The 18,905-nt window shown below is 34.2% G+C and overlaps 1 protein-coding gene across 22 annotated transcripts in view; it reads right to left on the bottom strand.

Moving 5' to 3' along the window:
- Positions 1-4,088: 4,088 nt before the first annotated feature.
- Positions 4,089-18,905, bottom strand: part of LOC129578295 (protein daughterless) — a 71,438-nt gene continuing 56,621 nt past the window's right edge. For 2 of the 22 annotated variants that reach the window (XM_055466614.1, XM_055466603.1), the window contains 11 exons: positions 9,305-9,562; positions 8,958-9,158; positions 8,714-8,872; positions 8,438-8,512; positions 7,920-7,979; positions 7,399-7,615; positions 7,197-7,287; positions 6,759-6,854; positions 5,679-5,783; positions 4,820-4,965; positions 4,089-4,722 (listed from right to left, as the gene is read on the bottom strand). In XM_055466614.1, coding sequence (XP_055322589.1) covers positions 4,580-4,722; positions 4,820-4,965; positions 5,679-5,783; positions 6,759-6,854; positions 7,197-7,287; positions 7,399-7,615; positions 7,920-7,979; positions 8,438-8,512; positions 8,714-8,872; positions 8,958-9,158; positions 9,305-9,562 — 1,551 coding nt within the window. In that variant the 3' untranslated portion in view covers positions 4,089-4,579. The remainder of the gene's footprint in view (positions 4,723-4,819; positions 4,966-5,678; positions 5,784-6,758; positions 6,855-7,196; positions 7,288-7,398; positions 7,616-7,919; positions 7,980-8,437; positions 8,513-8,713; positions 8,873-8,957; positions 9,159-9,304; positions 9,563-18,905) is intronic. The other 20 variants (XM_055466615.1, XM_055466604.1, XM_055466616.1 and 17 more) reach the window with 13 other exon arrangements.

Raw genomic sequence — 18,905 nt, 5'->3', positions numbered from 1 at the left:
TAAAAAAATTGCATTATCTCCAATTGGCAAGGATCATTTCTTATTCGAGCAAAATAAATACACTTGTTTGCAATGTCCGAGAAAAAAAAAATATCTATGGAATTTGTGTTTGATTGTGTGTAAAAATTCTCGTTTGTTTTGTTGCTACTGAAGCGAGTATAGCATTGTTATTTTGTATTTATTTCTTGTTTTCTTTCAATATATATGAATGAAATGCAGTTTTCCTCACTTAAAAAATATCCATACGGTGATTTAAGTAAATTATTATTTGTTTGTTTTTTTCTTATTTTCGAGAGCCAAGCTCACAGTTCGTCGAGGGAAAAATATTACGAATTTCGTTTCAATAAACTTGAATTAAGTAGAATAATGCCGCAATTGGTTTCATTTTCAGCGAGGCAATTTAGTGAGACACGCTCGACTACATGGAAACGTTTTAGCAACAATAACAAGAAAATTGGTGGCAAATTCAATTTCTTTTCACTGTCTTTTTTAACAGTTGCAAGAAAAACTCAAATTTGCTCTTGTTCTTAGTACAAAAAGGACACATCCATAAAAAATTCGTTGATTTTTCCCCTTCGAACTGCATACTGAGTTGATAAAAAAAAATGGGATTGGATTACCACAATTTGGGTGTAATTTAAGTCGTTAAAATAAACGTAATGATGGTTCAGCATAAAAATGGTCGAAGCCCAAATGCAACCGCATTTCCAATGACTGTGATGATTGTTCTTATTTCTGTATGGAAATGACATTTGAGCTCCGAGCACTTATCGCTTGTTTGGCATCAGTTTGATCTGCGCTGGTAGAATTGAATGTATACAGAGATCTCGCTAATTCGAGTGCATTTTGGAAAGGATATTTCTAACTATATATCATGGTGGTGACGAGTGAGTTGAGGAACATATTTCACGATCCTGACTTGATTGACTTTTTGGTATGAATATTTTTTTCATGCAAGTGATTTTTGGCCAGTGATCGTTTTCAATGTGTTTTATATGAGTGTATTTGATAGGGATAGTACTTTGCAGGAATATCACTACATAAATATTCATGCAAAGCATTGTGCCTATTCAATTGAAAACACATCGAAAACCATAGCTCAATTTTCCTATTCAAGTCACAAAAAACAACTCAAGACAATAAAAAAAATTGAAAATGGAAAATCATGTCGCACGAAAAAAAAATTATTCGAAATTGTGTGCAGAATGCGAAATATTTATGGTTGTTGGTTGTGTGAGTGTGAAATCCCGATTTCATTTGAAAAAAATAAAAATCATAAAGAAGAAGAGAAAACAATGGTAAGTATCTGGTCATTTGTAACCCAAAATATTCTTATATGCCTTGCGTATCATCGTTATAACTACCATTTTCTTTTCTTGCAAATTAATAGAGAACATTTTGAATTCAGATTTGACAAATTATGTACATATGTTGTGTTTTTAAATATAATACTTAATCGCTATTAACAGAGACGAAAAAAAAATTAAGACGAAAAATAAAAGAAGATGTGTGTTTGCTATATAGTGTGTATTATCATAGTAAATGTTGAAGTAGAGAGAATGAATAGATCAAATGAAAATGATAGTATATATTGTTGATTGAAGTACACCAATTGCTATATAAAGACTTCGTTTCGACAATCAACTTCGAGAAAAAAATTTTAATTTATGACAGCAGCAGAACGAATAAAAAAAACGCACATGACGAAAAAGAAATTCAATGGATTTCGCGATTTAAGACTAAAACGAAAAAAAAGAGAATTATTGGAATGAAATCAAAGTGAAATGGAAAGTGGCACGACAATTGGCAAAACGGATTTTAAGTGTTCATTTTAAAAATATATTAAGTATGGGACGCCATCGATGTAAAGTGTGTGTGTGTGTGTGTGTGGCTCATCCACACACACACACGCGCAAAAAGTATTGTGATGTAAAATTCGCGTCGGCATCGTGATTATATCCGCTGATAGAGAAATGTTTCGGTTTTTCGATAGTTTTTTTTTTTGTTTTGTTTCGGTCGAACGATTGATTTGTTGAACGAAACTAGTTGTTGGCATAGATGAAAAAAGAAAATCATACAAAGTAGTCAAAAAATACTATTGTCCTGTCATATTCGACTAAACTACTATTCATTTTACATACAATGAGTGAGTGTGTGTTCTTTTTTCCCTCTCAGATTTCCTTAATGCTCTTTTGTTATGTTCGAACTTGTTCTTTTTTTATCCTGGATTTTTTTGTGTGTGTGGTTTTCTTTTGTATAAAAAATAGTGTCTGTCTTTTACATTCATCGTCACCTCACGTTCTAACGTTGCTTCTTTGTTTCGGTTATCTGTTTCACTTCATCATTTTGTGTTTTTTTTTCTCTCTTGTTTTTCTTTAAATAATTAATTGCTATTAAAATATTAATTTATGTGTACAATCCATTTAATAATTATTATATTTGTTATCCAGTGTGTGTGTTTTTTTCTCTGTTTTATGCTTTTGTTACTCTTTACTTTACTTGTTTTTCTTTTCATTTATTTTGTTTCACTTCACCTATACGCCGTACTAGTAGTCGTTAGCTCTGCCGTCTCATCCTACACACGCACACCTAACTGATTATGATACGGGCGTCCTCTTAATACTTATTATAATCATTTCCTTACATATACCTCTATAACTTGTATTTTGTCTCACCGTTTCTACTAAATCATTTACATTGCATTCATCTTGAATGTAAATATGCTTTTTTCCCCCTTTCTTTCTGTCCTTTTTATTTTCTTTCGTTAGTTTCATGATCAAAATTCTTGTATTTTTTTTAATCCTAGCCATATTTCATTTCATATTATTTTTTTCCGGTCTCTTTTTAGACAGGGTTTTTTTTCTTCTTTTCTCTTTCTCTTCTCATTCTCAACTAGCTTTAGTTTTAGCGAATACCAATTTTGATGCATGCGTTTTTCACCCTCATATCATTTGTCACGCAAAAATTATTTTAAAAAAAATGAACAAAACAAACATAATACAATTATGGCTTTAAAATGGCACTACAGAAAAAAATGAGCGTTAATTAAAAAAAAAAGAATAAACATATGGTTTCTTTGTTACCATTGGTAATATGTTTCAGATGGCTAACCCTTAAAGAAAGACTATTCCTTTCGTAGCCTACGCATCGAAGTGGTTTTTGTTTTTTTTTATTTCTTTCTTTCGTTTCGTTTTGTGCAATGAGAACATTCTTCTTTTGTTTTGTTTGAACATTGAAAACTTGTTTAACGATTCAAATATTTCTTTTTTCCTTTGTTTTTTTTTTCTTTCATTTTTTGTGCTCGATTCGACAATTTTGTTTTATTTCGTATTTGTTTTCTATGCTGCCCGCGGCTAACGTTACAATGAGAGAATAGCTTGAATGATTATGATGTGCCAATATCTCAATGCGTACACGATATGCATATATCTTTAACCTATCTATTCAAAAGAGACTTTGACCAATTTTCGGATTTTGATTGCGAACAATTTTGCGTTTGTTTTCGATCAGTTTTTTTTTGTTTTGTTTTGTTTTGTTTATTCTCTCTCTTGTTTCTTGTTTTTTCTCCCCGCAATTATCACAGTCATATTTAAGCACACAAAAACAGAAGTATATATACTGGTATGAAAAAGAAATGTGTATGCAGAAGTGTTGATGTTGATAGGAAAGGATGAGTTTTGTATGAAAACATTGAGAACAATGTCAGCGGTCGAAAATAAAACTAGGCTTAATTTGGATAGGCATAAATATCTCAATGTGTAGGACATTATTTGAATCACATTATTGTGTTGTCTATTGTTGTCGTTGTTTTTTTTTTAACTCGGGCAATTCATTTGCAAGCAGGCTGTTGTCTCTCATCGTAGCGATAGCGGAAGCAATGGTTCAAAGAAAGCAATGTGCGAAAGTTTAACATTTGATTTTTTTTTTCGTTTGTTTTAGGTTTTCGATTAGAAGAAATCGGAATGAAACCAAAAAAAAAAAAAAATTAAAAGATTGTCGCCTTCAATAAAATCAAAACAATTCTTATGGGGATTCGTTTGTTTGAACATTCATTCGCATGTCACTTGAAACAATTTAAACGCGAAATAGAAGATTCCATTGATTTTTATTGACTATCAATAAGGATTCTCTCACTTTTTAAATAAATTGTTTAATACTAATTTTTTTTATACGATATAGGCTTCTTTCGCTTTAGAGACTGATAGCGTTATTAATACATAAGTAAAGATATAGTAAAGTTTGTTTCCGTTCAATCTTTCTTTTGTGTCTCTGTGTGTGTGTGTGTGTTTTCTTTTTTTGTTTAAATTATTTATAGAAATTTTCCTCATTTTCTTTTAAACATGGATTTGAATTTTCTTTTTCTCTCTCAATTTTTAAAGGGTATTTGTTTTTTTTTCTTTCTTCTTCACTCTCTCTTTCATTTTTTACGTGGTTTTGTAGCTTTCTTTTCCTGTTTGCTTATTTCAAAATTTACATAGTCTTCATAAAATTTAATCTAGATTGTTGTCCCAATGCAAACCATTACTGCTGCAGCTGATGATGATGTTGCTGTGGGCTCGTTGTAGATCCGCTTCTCGATTCAGAAATCGAACTGTATATTACTCACAGGCATCGCTGGGTACGCATTTGAAAGCATGTGATGTTGAGGTAACTTTGGGCCATCTTCAGCTTTTTCCTCTTCTCGCCGTTTCAGACAAGCTGCTTTTGGATTTAGGTTACGTTCTACAAATTATACATAGAAAATCTCATTAATATTATGCCATATCAATTGTACATGTTTAATTAGGTAAAACAAAAAAAAATCATAACAAAATCATACCTCTAACTTGCTGCTCGAGCGTCATGATCACTTCAACAGCCATGTTTAGTATTCCCAATTTAGTTTGTGGTTTGTCGGATTTTAGGTGTGTGCTGCACATTCGACCAAGCTCCTTAAGCGCTTCGTTGATATCTCGAATACGTATTCTTAACGATGCGAGAGAAAAAAAAATTATTGTATTCAATGGATTTGATTGCAAACCGAAAATGATTGTGCAAAAAAAAAATAATGCACACGACATCGTTGTCGTTGCAGATGAGATGAAATGGTATTTAAAAAAAATAGGAGGGAAATCGGGGGTTGTGAGTCAATAAGGAATATGGTGTGATAAAATGATAAAGCATAGATGATTTGGTGTTAGTTTAAGCATTCGACATTTTACTCTTTCGATTTAGACGTTTGGATGTTAGATGCCTTTTTTGAAATGATGGAATCAAGTGCACGGACAAACATTGCAACCCATGACCAAATTTATACGTGAGTGTATATGTATGTGTGCATGTGGATTTTGTGCGACACCCGTAAAATGGTTAATCTGATTTTGTATGTGTTTTTTTTTCTGTTTACATTGACGACAAGCATTCGATATTTACAGTAACTTTGTGTGAATAAATAATGTCATTCGTTAGAAATACGTGTTTTTAGCAAAAGCATAACAAAATATAACGACATCAAAAAAAAAATGGTGTGCTTTGTTTTAATTGACAATTCTTCGTTTCAATTTTTGAAAATTCATCAACAAATGATGATGATGCGAGCCGCATTAGGAGAATAACATATAATGTGTGAATAAAATAATGAAAACACAACAGAAACAAACATCGTTCTTAGAACACAATAATGAGCAAAGATTAGATACCTTTCTCTGGCATTATTTGCTTGCCGTCTCTCCCTTTCTCTTTGTGCTTTAACGGCAGGTTCCTCATCATCTTCACCTTCGCTTGAACAACTGCGCGATATTTTACTGGGTTAGGAAATTGTTTTCATATGCAAAATGACATAAAACAACTTAATTAAAAAACCAATAATCGAACTCAAATCGATGGAAAATCATGAACAAAACAATTCAAGGAACAATTTAGCGAAATGAAAAATGAAAATTTATTTTCAAAAAAAAAACCTAACTTGTGTCGTAGCCATGAAGCTCTATAAAAAAAAATGAACGTATAAAATGCAAAAAAGGAAAAGAAAAAAAATTGCTTTCGTTTATAACGTCGATGTGTGTGTGTGTGTGTGTATGCGTGTGGGTTCTAGTGTTTCTAAGTGCATTGCAATGATTGAATCGGCGCGAAAGCGATTAGATTCAGTTTCATTGTCAGTTTGAAAGACATAAGAGAAAAATTCATCATTTCCTGCGATCAAACTGTGTTTACATTTTGTGGTGAAATGACCACCATGAGTCATGTTGACGATTTTGTAGTATCGTAACATTGTCCGAACTCTGTTGGTTTTCATTTTAAAATTCGAATTATCCCCAAAATGTTCTCTCATCATGTGAATTTTCGAATTTGACACAAAATTTCATTTCTTCCAAATGCTACTGTAAAAAGTGTAAGAAAACGACCACAGTCTTGATGGAAAATAAAATAACAATTTTCAAATGTGTGCACTGCAATCCGTCCAACGGACATCATTCTACAACAAAACGATTTTCGATTGATTTCTCTTCTCAGCGAAAATCAACTCGTTAAAGCGTGAACAAACATTGCATTGGGACAGAGAATAGCAGTGGACAGAAGGAGTAAAATATTGACAGTGGAAAAGAATAAGAGTGAGAAAGAGAGAGTATAAATGTGTGCTCATCATCTTTACCAGATCATTTTTTTTTCTTTTTGCAAAATCAATTGTTGTATTTAATTTTTTTAAATTTTGCTTGTAAATGTTGGGATGCGTAATCGAATGAAGGATTTTAATGTCATTGTTAATGTGAATAACTCACCGTTCGCGAACGTTGTTAGCTTGACGACGTTCTTTTTCTCTTATGGCTTTGTGTGTTGGATCTACATTATTTTCACCTTCGTCAGCGCTATTGCAGCTAACGGATTTGTAATTTTCATGAAAGTGGTTACCAAGGTGAAAATTTGGTTTTGAAGGAATAAGAAAATTTCATTGTTAGAAAGAATACATTTATATTCGTTTTGTTACGGAAATTTTCATTTCAAATCGCTTTGTTTTTGGATTGAAATGAATTATTCTACTAAGTATTTTTTCTTTCCTTTTTTGCTTTTTATAACAAAAATTGAAAAAAAACTATTGTAAGAAGAATAAACAAAACAATGCCAAAAAAAAAAATCAAAATAAACACAAATCATTTCAGATGAAAATTATGGAATAGAAATCTTGTGGATATTTTAATTTAAAAGTATATAACACTCACTACCGTCTTGTTCTTTTGCCGCCTTTATTCGATCCATCAACGGAGCTACTGCTTGGCTTGGTGTCCGTATCTGGTGGCTCCTTTCGCTTCTCTGTAAATGAAATCGAATTAGTTTGTGACTCACGCATTTCTGTAAACAGTTTTCCCTTTTTGAATGACGAAAAAGTTCTCGAATTTTAAATTCCATGTAGGATGCACTTACTTGAGTTAGCTGGCACACGTTCTAGCTTAATAGTTGTTGGTGGTTCATTCGTTGGATTGTTTTCTTGAGGTGGTTGACCGATTGAGTTGACAAGTGGCGACGGTCCAACGTATGACCCGTCCATGTTCGGTGGCATGCCGAGCGGATGAGGTTCACAGTGATTACGAAATACAGAGATGGCATCATCTAATTCACTCTCTTCCAGTTTCGTTTGTTGCTGCAATAAAACAAAAACAAAAGAATCGAAATTAATGCAAGTTGACCATGGGAAAGAAAAACTGCCAATAGCCATTGACTATTAGTCAATCCTTAGGTAAGATAAGTAGCGTTTATCTTGTAGATTTCGATCATAGAATTGATAGAGATGAGGAGGTTAGTAAAAACAAACAGAAGTTATTCAACTGAAATCAACGAAATCAATGCGTTCTATGAAGGAAACCAAACAACAACAAGAAGTAGGACAGAAAGTAAAAGAACACAGGAGACATTTATTGATATGTGTAGCGTACGGCGTTACTTACGGTTGTACTGCTTAGAAAAACAATAGCATCATCTACAGGCTGTGAATCGGGTAGATTAGGCTAAACATCACCAAAACGATAAAAAAAAGAAAAAGAAAATGCAAAAAGCATGCATAAAACAAGTTATTGTACAAGTCGAAAAGTAAAAGGAATTAACACAACGAAACAAGATGAAACAATGCCTATTGAACCGGGAGAATATTCAACACCAACAATGAATGATCTAACAACGCAATAAAAACAAACCGATGATGAAAATTGAAACAAAATGAAATTGATAACTGGAGGCATCACAAAACAGCAAAATAGTCAAACACACAGTGAGTATAGCGTTTCGACACAACATTTAGTAGAATTAAGAGCGAGAGAAAATACACATTATATGTATAAAACAGAGCCCAGAAATGAATCAATCAGCCGTGAAGCAAAAATTGGTTTTTGGTTTTTGTGCGTATGCGTGAAAAATTCATTTGCATCTTCCTAGAAAAGCGATCAATTTTAACATGTTTTGCACTCACCATGTGCAGTTCTCGTGGAACCAATTCGGATGGATAGCTGCCATTCTGTAAACCATTCTCTAGGCGATGCGGGGACTGAAACAAAGAAAAAAACAATGCAATTTTCAATATTTTTTTTCCTTTTGATTCGTTTTCATTCAGTTAATTCAATCATAGCAATCGATAAGCGCATCAAAAGACCAGCGCCATGGTCGATTTTCCAGTGGATATCGAGCGTAAAATGGGCGATATACCAGAACAGAAAAGGAAGAAATGATGATTGAAATTTGAAATTACCGTCAATTGTTGCCACGTTGTAGATGATTGTTGTTGCGTTGGAGGAGCGGTTGGTGGTTGGGTTTGTGAAGTAATCGGCGGTGGTGAATTTACAGGTGTTGATGGATGTGCTGTGACAGGTGTTCGTGTAGGTGATGGTGCCATTATTTGGTCTGTCCCCTGATTCGAAATGCAACAAGAACAAAAAAAAATTTCGGTGGTTAATTGGATTGAGATCTCCGCAGATCATAAAAGTCACACTTACTGTCGGCGTAAACATTTCCGTTGATGTGAACATGGTTTGCATTGCTTTGCCAACAATTGTATCATTTTGAATAGCCGGACTATGTTGCGAATGTGGATGATGCGCCGCTAGTTGTTGATTGTACATTACAGGTGAATGTGGTGCGCCTGCTTGGGCTGAAACACCCGTGCCACGAAACGTACTCATCGGCGGTAGGGTTTGCTGCAATTTTTAATAAACACAAAAATAAATAACGGTTAATAATATCCAAAAATATTCGTACATACAAAAAACGAAAATCGAATCAAATGATCAGATCGTTCGCATGAAATTGCAATGAATAGCGAATGATTAGTTGGATATCGTACCTGTATGTGGCCATCGTGTGTAACGCCTGGTGATAATGAGTAGTGATCATGTCCATGGGGCGGTCCTAAGTGAGGTGAGATGTGATGATACGTCGAAGCTGATGATTGTGGCGCGTATGCGCTTGATGGAGATGAATACCATGTGCCGCTAGTGGAATCAAAGTACGGTTCTGGTTGATACAATGCGCCACCGGCTTTTGGTGACGCATATCTCGTGCTACCTACAGGACTGTCATGTGGGAATTCGTCTGAGCCATACTGAAATTGAAAAAATTACGGAAAAAAGAAAACAAAAAATGGGAAATCAGTTAAATTTTTATATTATTTCACATATAATATCAATAACAAAGTATTATCATTACGGCTAAAGTACGATATATGTTGAGAGTGGTGTTTGGCATACACGTAAATATACGTATATACATATATATACATATATATATATACGTATTGTGTGCACGAAGAGGAGCAAATATAATGCTGCTTTTGCATAGTTTACAAAATTTACGAAATATACTAATTTGATGATCATAAGTAATCCTTGCGGACACTTGCTGGCTCCTAGTTTATGCATAATGAAATGGTTTTTCGACCGCTGTTAGAAATGCAGTCATCGTAAAATATTCTTCATTTTTTTCCCCATCGTCTCTTTCTCTCTCTCTCTCTCCCCCTTTCCAATAATAATGTATATCCGATGAAAAATGTGTATGTGCTGCTGCCGCAGCACACAATCATACTGTTTTATGGAAGAGCTCACTACGCTGAGCGCATATAAAGTAGCTTTAAAAATATGCATATATATAAATGGAAAGCTAAAAAAAAAAACAAAACGACGAATATAAAGAAATAAAATATCGAACAATCTTCCGAGAAAATGTCTCTGCCGGATCGTGTGATTATGTCAGCAAAGTGAAAAAAAAAATGTTAAAGCGGCATTATTGGTCGTTCGTAAACCCCGAAGAAAAAATATAGCACGAAGAATGTCATGCAAAACCAAGTACATGGAGGAAAACTCGTTAAACCCTAGTTCAAAGAAGAGAAAACCATATCCGGTAGTTAATATTTATTTATTTTTTTTCCTCATCTTTGATTCGTATGCATTTTTTTTTTCATCGCCTTCCAACAATTTTTCTATTTATTTATTTATTTAACGGTTTTATCTGCGTTCGATCCTTTCGGATCCTTTTTCTACTTTCTTTTCCCTCTTCGCCCCACTTTATCCTTCAACATTCTTGAGTGCGCTGTTTTCTTCTGTCGTTCGTTCCTCTTGGTTTTTTTTTCTGTCATGGCATTCATTGCGATACACACATTTAATTTTAATGTATCGCCACAAAGTTTGAGCTTCAGCAGAAATGGAATACGAGTGGAGGGGCCAATGGTGAGAGAGAGACAAAGACCATCATAAATAACATATCATTTTTATATGCTAGCAAACCGGGTACTATATTGTTATTGAAGCTTTTTCTTCACTGACAAGTCTATTTCACAATGGCCACGCTATTGGTAAGCGCATCAATAAAATATTTAAACAATGGAAACAAGGAAATCCAGTAAATCAGTGTGGATTAAAATTTTATCAAGCTATAGATGTATATATATTGTTGTTGATAAAATGGATTTTAACGCTTACATATTTAGTTTTGTGTACCGTCGTCCCACTGTTCTCAAACAACTTAAATATTTTTTCGAATATGTATTTTTTTTTTTATTTAGACGAGCGATATCGAAAATACACTCGACCGAATATTCGATCCGTGTCTATTTATTGTGTTCAATTTTGAGAGAATGCGCGGCAAACCAACTCATCAAATTCAATCAGAATTGACGAAAAGAGAAAACAAACAATCACCGTGATAAGCTACAAACTAAATAAATATTAAAATAATATTTATTATTTATAGCTGGTATAGTCGGTGATGGCACGATTCAAGGCATCGCACTTCTGTACACCATGGCGTACGTCAATATATAACTCATTAAATAATTCTAAATTTAAAGCTATTTTCAAATGCATTTTCAATGTGTCGTTCTTGTTTTTTTTTCTCTTGGCTTTTGGTTGCTGTCAACATATTGGAACAACACCATTAATGATATACACGCCACTCGTGTGCCCACAAAAGAACCAATAGACTAATAGACCAATCATCTTAAATTCGGTAGTTTTATTGAATAGAAACCTACAATTTCTCAAAAGAATATTATTTTCAAAAAGTCCTTCGTTTCCTTTTTCGTTGCTTTTGAATCAAGTACTTTTGAATTTTGAAAACACTTTACAATATTCATAAATAGAATTCATATATCATTCAATACACTCATTCACATAATTAAAATGGAGGAATAAAATATGAGGAAGCGTTTCCTCGATGATGATGATGATGATGATATTCGTCAAGAAAAAGAGCAACCAAAACGAGAGATTTGATCGAAAGCATGTACATATATCATCGGTTATCAGGCCGAAGGGAAACTACTAGAGCAACCGTAGCTTGGAAAAAGAGAAGAAAAAAGTGGAAAATCGTCAGAACAGTATCTATTCTGGCATGGAATTGAGCCTAAGTAGCATATCATGTTCTAGTGATATTTCATTTTTCGTAGTACATTTTTTTTGCTACTCTATCGCCGGAAAAGAGAGCAGTCAGTATTTTCAGTGTGTACCTTTTCATTCGTTGGCTTTCGGTTTGGAAGCCGTTTTATTTCTACTTGCACCATTTTTACCACTTTTTTTTCTCTCCCCGTTACAACCGTCGATGTAGACAACACTCGAAATCGATCGAAGCATCGACTCGAGCAAAATAGCAACGACCGAATTGAAGCTCCCAGAGCACCGACCTCTATCTCGATACAAACACAAAAGGGGAACACATATTTATAATCATTTAAATTATTGACTAGATTGAGAGATGGTGACATAAAAAAGATTCGCCTTTTTCCAAGAGATAGTCAACTGAAAAATATGCGCAATTTTGGTCTTGCTGTGTATACGTGTGTTGTGTCTGTGTATGCTCTCCTCTGTCGTGAATAATTTAGTCAAAAACTTGTGAATTCCGAAAATGAACAAGCATTTCATTTGGTGCAGTCTGCCTGCACAAGGGTCTAATGAGCCACAAAATATGCTACCATTTCGGTTTTCATTGCACACGCCCACGCACACAAATAAATGCATCGACACAATGAACGAACGAACGAACCAAGATCACATCACCAGCGAATTCTATTAGATTATTTGGTGTCCTCATTGGAAGCAAAATTACGAATAAACAAAACGTTATTCATCGTAATGAAAGAGTCGGTTCATAAAATGGTTTGCTATTTTGAATATTGCCTTTTTCATATTACGTATATATGCACTGGAGTGTGTGTGTGTGTGTGTGTGTGTGAATGCTGTGTTCTGGCTTGGTTGGTTCGATTAAATTCATTTAGGGTGACTTGTGTTTTGTCGATTTGAAATTTGCTAATTTGATGCTGTTTATCTTTTTGGATTCATCTTTTGTGTGTACGCTTCTGCACACAACAATGCTCCTCTCTATATGTGGCTGTCTGGGCGCGAGAGAGAGAGAGAGCGCGCCGCGCGCACATACGCATCATTTATCTATCATCCTGTGTATATTAGTCGCCATTTATCCATTACATAAGTTACGACTTACGAATTACCAAAAGCATCTGAAGTTAAATGTTTAGCGTAAAGTCGTTGTCGTCGTATTTTCATCTTATTTGGTTTTTATGAGTCCGATGATATATACCAAGCATTATCTGCTCGTCGATTTCAAGTTTCTCACTCTCTACCACTCTCCCTCTCTCTTTTTCTATCTTTGGGTATTTTTGCGCGTTCTATACACACACTAATGTCTAATCATTTCAAGTATATGACCCGAAAAAAAAATATCGACAAAAATACACATATGTATATCTACGTATGATTTCTGCTAGGAGAACGCGCGCTGCATGGCACATACACACACACACACACACACATACATTGACGGAAGAAAACGGGCAAAAATTTTTCATTTGCAATGTGGCGAAGCAAAAACATTGGTAAAACTATTAACTTTTTGCTTTTATTAAATTACAACGCATTAGGAGAATAAATGAGATGAAATAAAGCAACAAAGAAAGTGCAAACGGAAATTATATCGGTTGTATGTGAGGGCCATTATATGCTTGGGCTATATGTTTTGTGTCGATTTGACTCTTTTCCCATCGTCATCATCACACACACATATAATGTGCTCCATTTTCTCTCCCACTCGATTGCCGGCAATCCCGCTTCACTCACACTCCAACTTTCTTCCTCTCTCTCTCTGTCTCTCTCTTTCCATCGCTTCCATTTTTCCGCAATTTTTCGACGCTCTTTTGCTCAACACTTCAGTAAATGTTATCAATTTATTCTTTTCAACCATTTGAAAACTTTAACATATTCTACCAATAATTTCATGTTGATTACAATATAGGGTGAATGATTGTATTTTGGCTACGATACAATTCATCTTTTCGCTCTGAACAGAGATTTTCTTGTTCAAGTGTTTAATAGCCAATTTTACACAATTCAGAACAGAAGGGCTGCGATATGTGCCATCATTTTCGATTCTAGAAGAAAATTGACACACTTCTCCCGAATTAAATGAATGGTTTAGAGCGAAAATGTAATACAGAAAAGTTGAGCGGAAAAATATCGATGATGAATGAGCGGAAAAGGGATAGCTATATAGTAAACTGTATAGTAAACTATATAGCTATCCCTTTCATTTGACATTTTTCCGCGCAACTTTTCTGTATTACATTTTCGCTCCAAACTACTCAAATATGCTCGATACATGCAACCAACCAAAAACAAATGCAATTTCTTGTGAATTCGCTTGGATAATGGAGTGTATACTGCAAATAGATTACGATGCGAAGCCTGTACTTTTTACATCTTTGCATCACAATTGCAGTTTACCCATATTCAATTGTAAATTTGCTGATGTCACACTCATTTTGTCTGCATAGCTGCATAAATTGTCGTTAGCCAGTGCGCTTCCGCTGAAACTGGCCGCAAAGTTTATTACATGGAAAATTGAATTGAATCGAAAAACAATGGTAAATTGAGCTGAAATACATTTTCAACCAAAAATTAGTCGAAATTTAATATTCGGCCGTAGCCAAATGGAAATTATGGTTTTCGAAAAACACTGCAACCATTCGGAATTCAGTGCTTTTATCCTCACTCTCTCATTCAACATCTCTGTCTCATTCTCTTTCTCCGTTTTCTGCAGCAAAATGATTGCGTGAATTGCAAGCAAGACAATCATACAAGAACAATTTCAATAAAAATAGATTGTGGCAATGTGATTGAACTGTTCTTTGGGATATTTTTCATTCCCTTTGTGCGAGTTTGATTTTGTTGCTGTTGCTGCTGCTGCTGTTGTTGTTGTTGTTGTTGGACGTCTGTCTCCTTTCTCGTGGCGATATTTTTTTCTCTCTCGTGTTTGCATTCGAGAACTAGGCAAAGAAAAAAATCGAAATAAAGAGTGCGGGAGTCGAAAATAGAAAAAGGAGATACGATTGAATGCAATAGAAGAGAGAAAAGAGACGGAGAGGAGAGAGACAGAAAGCGAAAAAAAACTGGTGCAACACCAAATGAGAACTATTTGCGAACAAATTACTAGTAATGGATTTGCTTGTACGCAGATCTACATCGAAAGTGATTATCTGAATGCATGTGCTGTGTATCTAATCCAGTTACAAGCGCTGTTCTGTTGCATTGGAATCGCATTTAAATCGACATCATATTGGAGTTTAGGTATTAAAATGTAATCATATGAATGCATGGCGCAGTTAATCGATTTCAATGTACAACAAAACGAACGAACGAAAAATGGAGAGAAAAAAAAATTAGTAACGCTATCCAGATATATGAAACTGCGTATTCGAGATAAAGGACAACCTCAAATGAGTTTGACGTAAGTAGATTTGAATATCGGTTATTTGCTGTGCATTTAACTTGACAGATTATTCGGCAGTTTTGTTTGAGTAATTGCATAAGATTTGTTCGAACAAATGCCTTGTCTTGTTCGTTCTTGTTCATGCTGGCCATTCCAAATTATGAGCATGTAAATTTGTTTGATCCAAATTCGAGACAACTACGAGCTGAGGGAGTGTGTGCGAAGGAGAAGGAAATATTTTGACTGTGGTACTGCTTTGTTGCAGTTGTATCTGGTGTCGCTGTTTCTGCTGTATATATGTGTGTTTGTCTGTGGACTCGAACTAACTGCGTGGCTGGTCTAAGTGCACACGCCAACAGCAAGTAAATCGCGTTTGTTTATTTTATATTTATATTTATATTTTTTTAGCGTTTTTTTCGTCTCTTCAACCTTTAACTGTAAATTTGGTGCTCTTTTTTTTTCTATTCCATTCTCACTCGAATGTATCGCGTTTCATTGGATTTTCTTGATTATACATTTTATAGCTTTACTCTGAACGAGATCTTGTTTTTGGTTAAATATTTTGTTTTTCTCTCCGTTAGTGCTATATCGTTTTGTTTTGTGGGTACAATAATTGAGAGCTCGTAATAAAAATCTTGGTGTTTACATTTTTGAGCTAAGCAAATAGAAACGGGACAGAGAGAGAGAGAGAGAGAGAGGGAGAGATGAGAAAAAAACACACACATATCCATACACATGAGCGAATAACTACGACAGAACAATGTAAATAAAAATGGAATTGTAATAAAAACTAAACAAGACAAATCCATCAAATTGATTTGAAAGCATTTTTTTTCGTTCTCTATTTTGTTGTTGTTGTTGTTTCAATAGAAATTCAATAAAACAATCATAAAAGTTCGCTGGCTGCCAACTTCTGTTGCTAACGAACCAATAAAAAACGGATCATTAAATGAGGAAACTGAAAAAAAACACATTGTTTTTGCTCGCGTATTTTTTGTTTTGAATTTTCATTTGAAAATTGTGATACGCAAATGATGGCACCGCATCACAATTTCATTTGGGGTCAAATTAAGTGGGAAAAGGCTTCATGATTCTTATCGCATCACCAAAATGCTAAAAGCATTTTCACTGACACAAAATTGCCATTTTCTCGGCCAATTATTCTTTCGACATTCTTATTTTCTCTAACTCTCTCTTAGAATCCAATCACGTGTACATACGTGTGGCTTTGTGCTGTTCCTGGTTGTCAATTTTATTAGCTTGGCAATTGACCAAATTAGCATCATTGAATGTTTATTCTGAAGATTAATCGCTGTATATTTCAGCGGAGAAAGGAAAACAAATCGCATGTACGGGCGGTTGTGATTTTTTTTTCGCCTCAAATATTCGCGTTTCAACCAGCCACGCCACAAATAACAAAAGTGACAATGAAATCAATATTATGCTTTGACTTTCCCGCACATCCTGAACATCGATACGATGTGATATATGTGCGCTAGTCAAAACAATGTAAAAAGCGATTTTCAGTTTAGAACATGGTCATTTTTTATAGGTTTCAATATAAATTCACATTCGACTCTTCCCCCCCCCCCTTTTTTCTGGTCACGATCTATTTTTCACGGAAAAGTCATGAATTTTGGTTACTGCCGAATTTTACGAAATAAAAAAATATTCCGTGTGCAAACGTTTAAATTAAAATCGACAATAATGAAACCGACAGAAAAAAAAAATGTCGAGAGAAGGAGTGCGCGAGCGAGAAAGTGAGAGAAATGGTTGGTGCATGGATACGCGCTCGTCGCGGTTATCAAAATAAACCAATTTAACGTACATACGAAACGCATATTTTATTTCATACAATTTCTCAAGCGCGTAAATAAAAGTACAGACATTAACAAATTATTGATTCGATGTGTACCAATGCCGTCGTCTCCCAATGATGTTGTTAAATAAAACAAAATAGACGAAAAATGAATGCCGAGAGAACAACACACAGCGAAAATATATAAATATATATATAAAAATTCAAGTAAGCAAAAACATTCGAGAAACAAAAATGATAATTATGAGCCGAAAAAAAAACATACAATAAAAGCAAACAAATATTGAAATCAACGAGCCGAAATCGAGAAAAAGAGCGCTGAGGATAGAATAAAAGCAAAGTGAAGATACGAAGTAGAAAAAAAGCAACGAAATGAGAAAAAAAACAACATCATATGAGAAAAAGAACAAATAAATTCTAAATCGTTGTGGTTGAGCTCTGTCCGACTTAGATAGACGATATTAAGGAGATATGAAATAAAATTGCGATATAAATAAAAAATTTCGAAATACATATTACGACTTTGTACGTTTCGTACTGTACATTGCTCTTTCTCTCTGTTTCTCTCTCTCTCCCTCTCTCTCTCTCTCTCGCTTGATCTCCGTCTGTGCTTTGTCCCTTTTTCCGCTGTTTTGCTTTCAATTTTGATGAAATTGTACTTAGTTTTATCGAAATACATTCTTGAAATTACGAAAAAATAAAATTAGAGCATTTTTCGATTGCGTAAATCAATTAAAAGTCTCAGCACACTGGCTTTTGTCTTTTGCGTTGCTGTGCTGAAAGCACAAGAGACTCTATTCACTATCGAGTTCCATATCCATGAATCACATTAATGCTGATTTATAATTATTGTGGAGAGAATAAAGCGGAATAGCATAAACTCGATGCTAATCAAAATACATTGTGTGTTGAAATTTCGCCGCCAAACACATTAACCATATTCCCAATTTTGGCTGCAAATCAATGGCAAATTCGGCGATTTCATTTGATTTATCGAATTTAATTCTTCTTTGGCATGGAATTGGCCATTCATTTCAGGCGATGAAGATAGAGATAGAATTCTTTTGCTATAACATCAATCCTTTTACTGCATGCAATCCAACAGACTTAATTGATTTAATCAACGAGATGGTAATTGTTAAATGGACGATTTTTTTTTTAAATATTTATGTGATATATATTCTTGAAAGAGAGACTTAAAAAAAAAATATAATTATTTATAATTGATCCACATGCCCTATGACATCACGCAGACTCTTTTTTAGGCTATCTCTGCATTTCAAAGAGAGAATATTTAGTATTTATGATCTCAGTGTGAACCGTCAACAGATATGTTAATATGAAATAAATGGTTATTCGTGTCAAATACCGGTTATTACCGATTTGGTGTAGGCATAAAAATTGTTCTGTCTTTTATTATGATTTGAATGGATAATTAAACGAGCGAGAGATAGAAAAAAAAACGAACGAAATGTGAAAAGATTGTGCGTGAGAAGTAAACTTTATGGAAAATACTAAAAAATTGAAATCAAACTTTGACGCATTTGTTTGTGAGCTAATTAAATCGATTTCTGCTTTTTTTCCTTTCTCTTCATATTCTTCTGTGGAGTCAACGAAGTGTTGATGTAATTTTGATATTTGCTCCAAAATCGAATAATAGATTAATGGAAGCATTAATGACGAAAACGACCGCATTATATTTGGATATTTGGGGCGGGTAAAGTAAAAACTCCAGCCGCTATTATAAATTTGAATAAGTTGTAAACGCTTAAACGGTTTTTCAAAATTTCAAAAGAAGGAAACGATAAGTGATAAACTAGTATTTAACTACAATTGGTCATGCGACGCAAACACCAGA

The sequence above is a fragment of the Sitodiplosis mosellana genome, unplaced genomic scaffold (assembly GCF_009176505.1).
Source record: "Sitodiplosis mosellana isolate CC-2019 unplaced genomic scaffold, AAFC_SMos_1.0 Smas_scaffold_6226, whole genome shotgun sequence".
In the NCBI taxonomy this organism is placed as follows: domain Eukaryota; kingdom Metazoa; phylum Arthropoda; class Insecta; order Diptera; family Cecidomyiidae; genus Sitodiplosis; species Sitodiplosis mosellana.
Note: the sequence above shows the minus strand (reverse complement) of the source record. Positions and strands in the feature narration are given on the sequence as shown.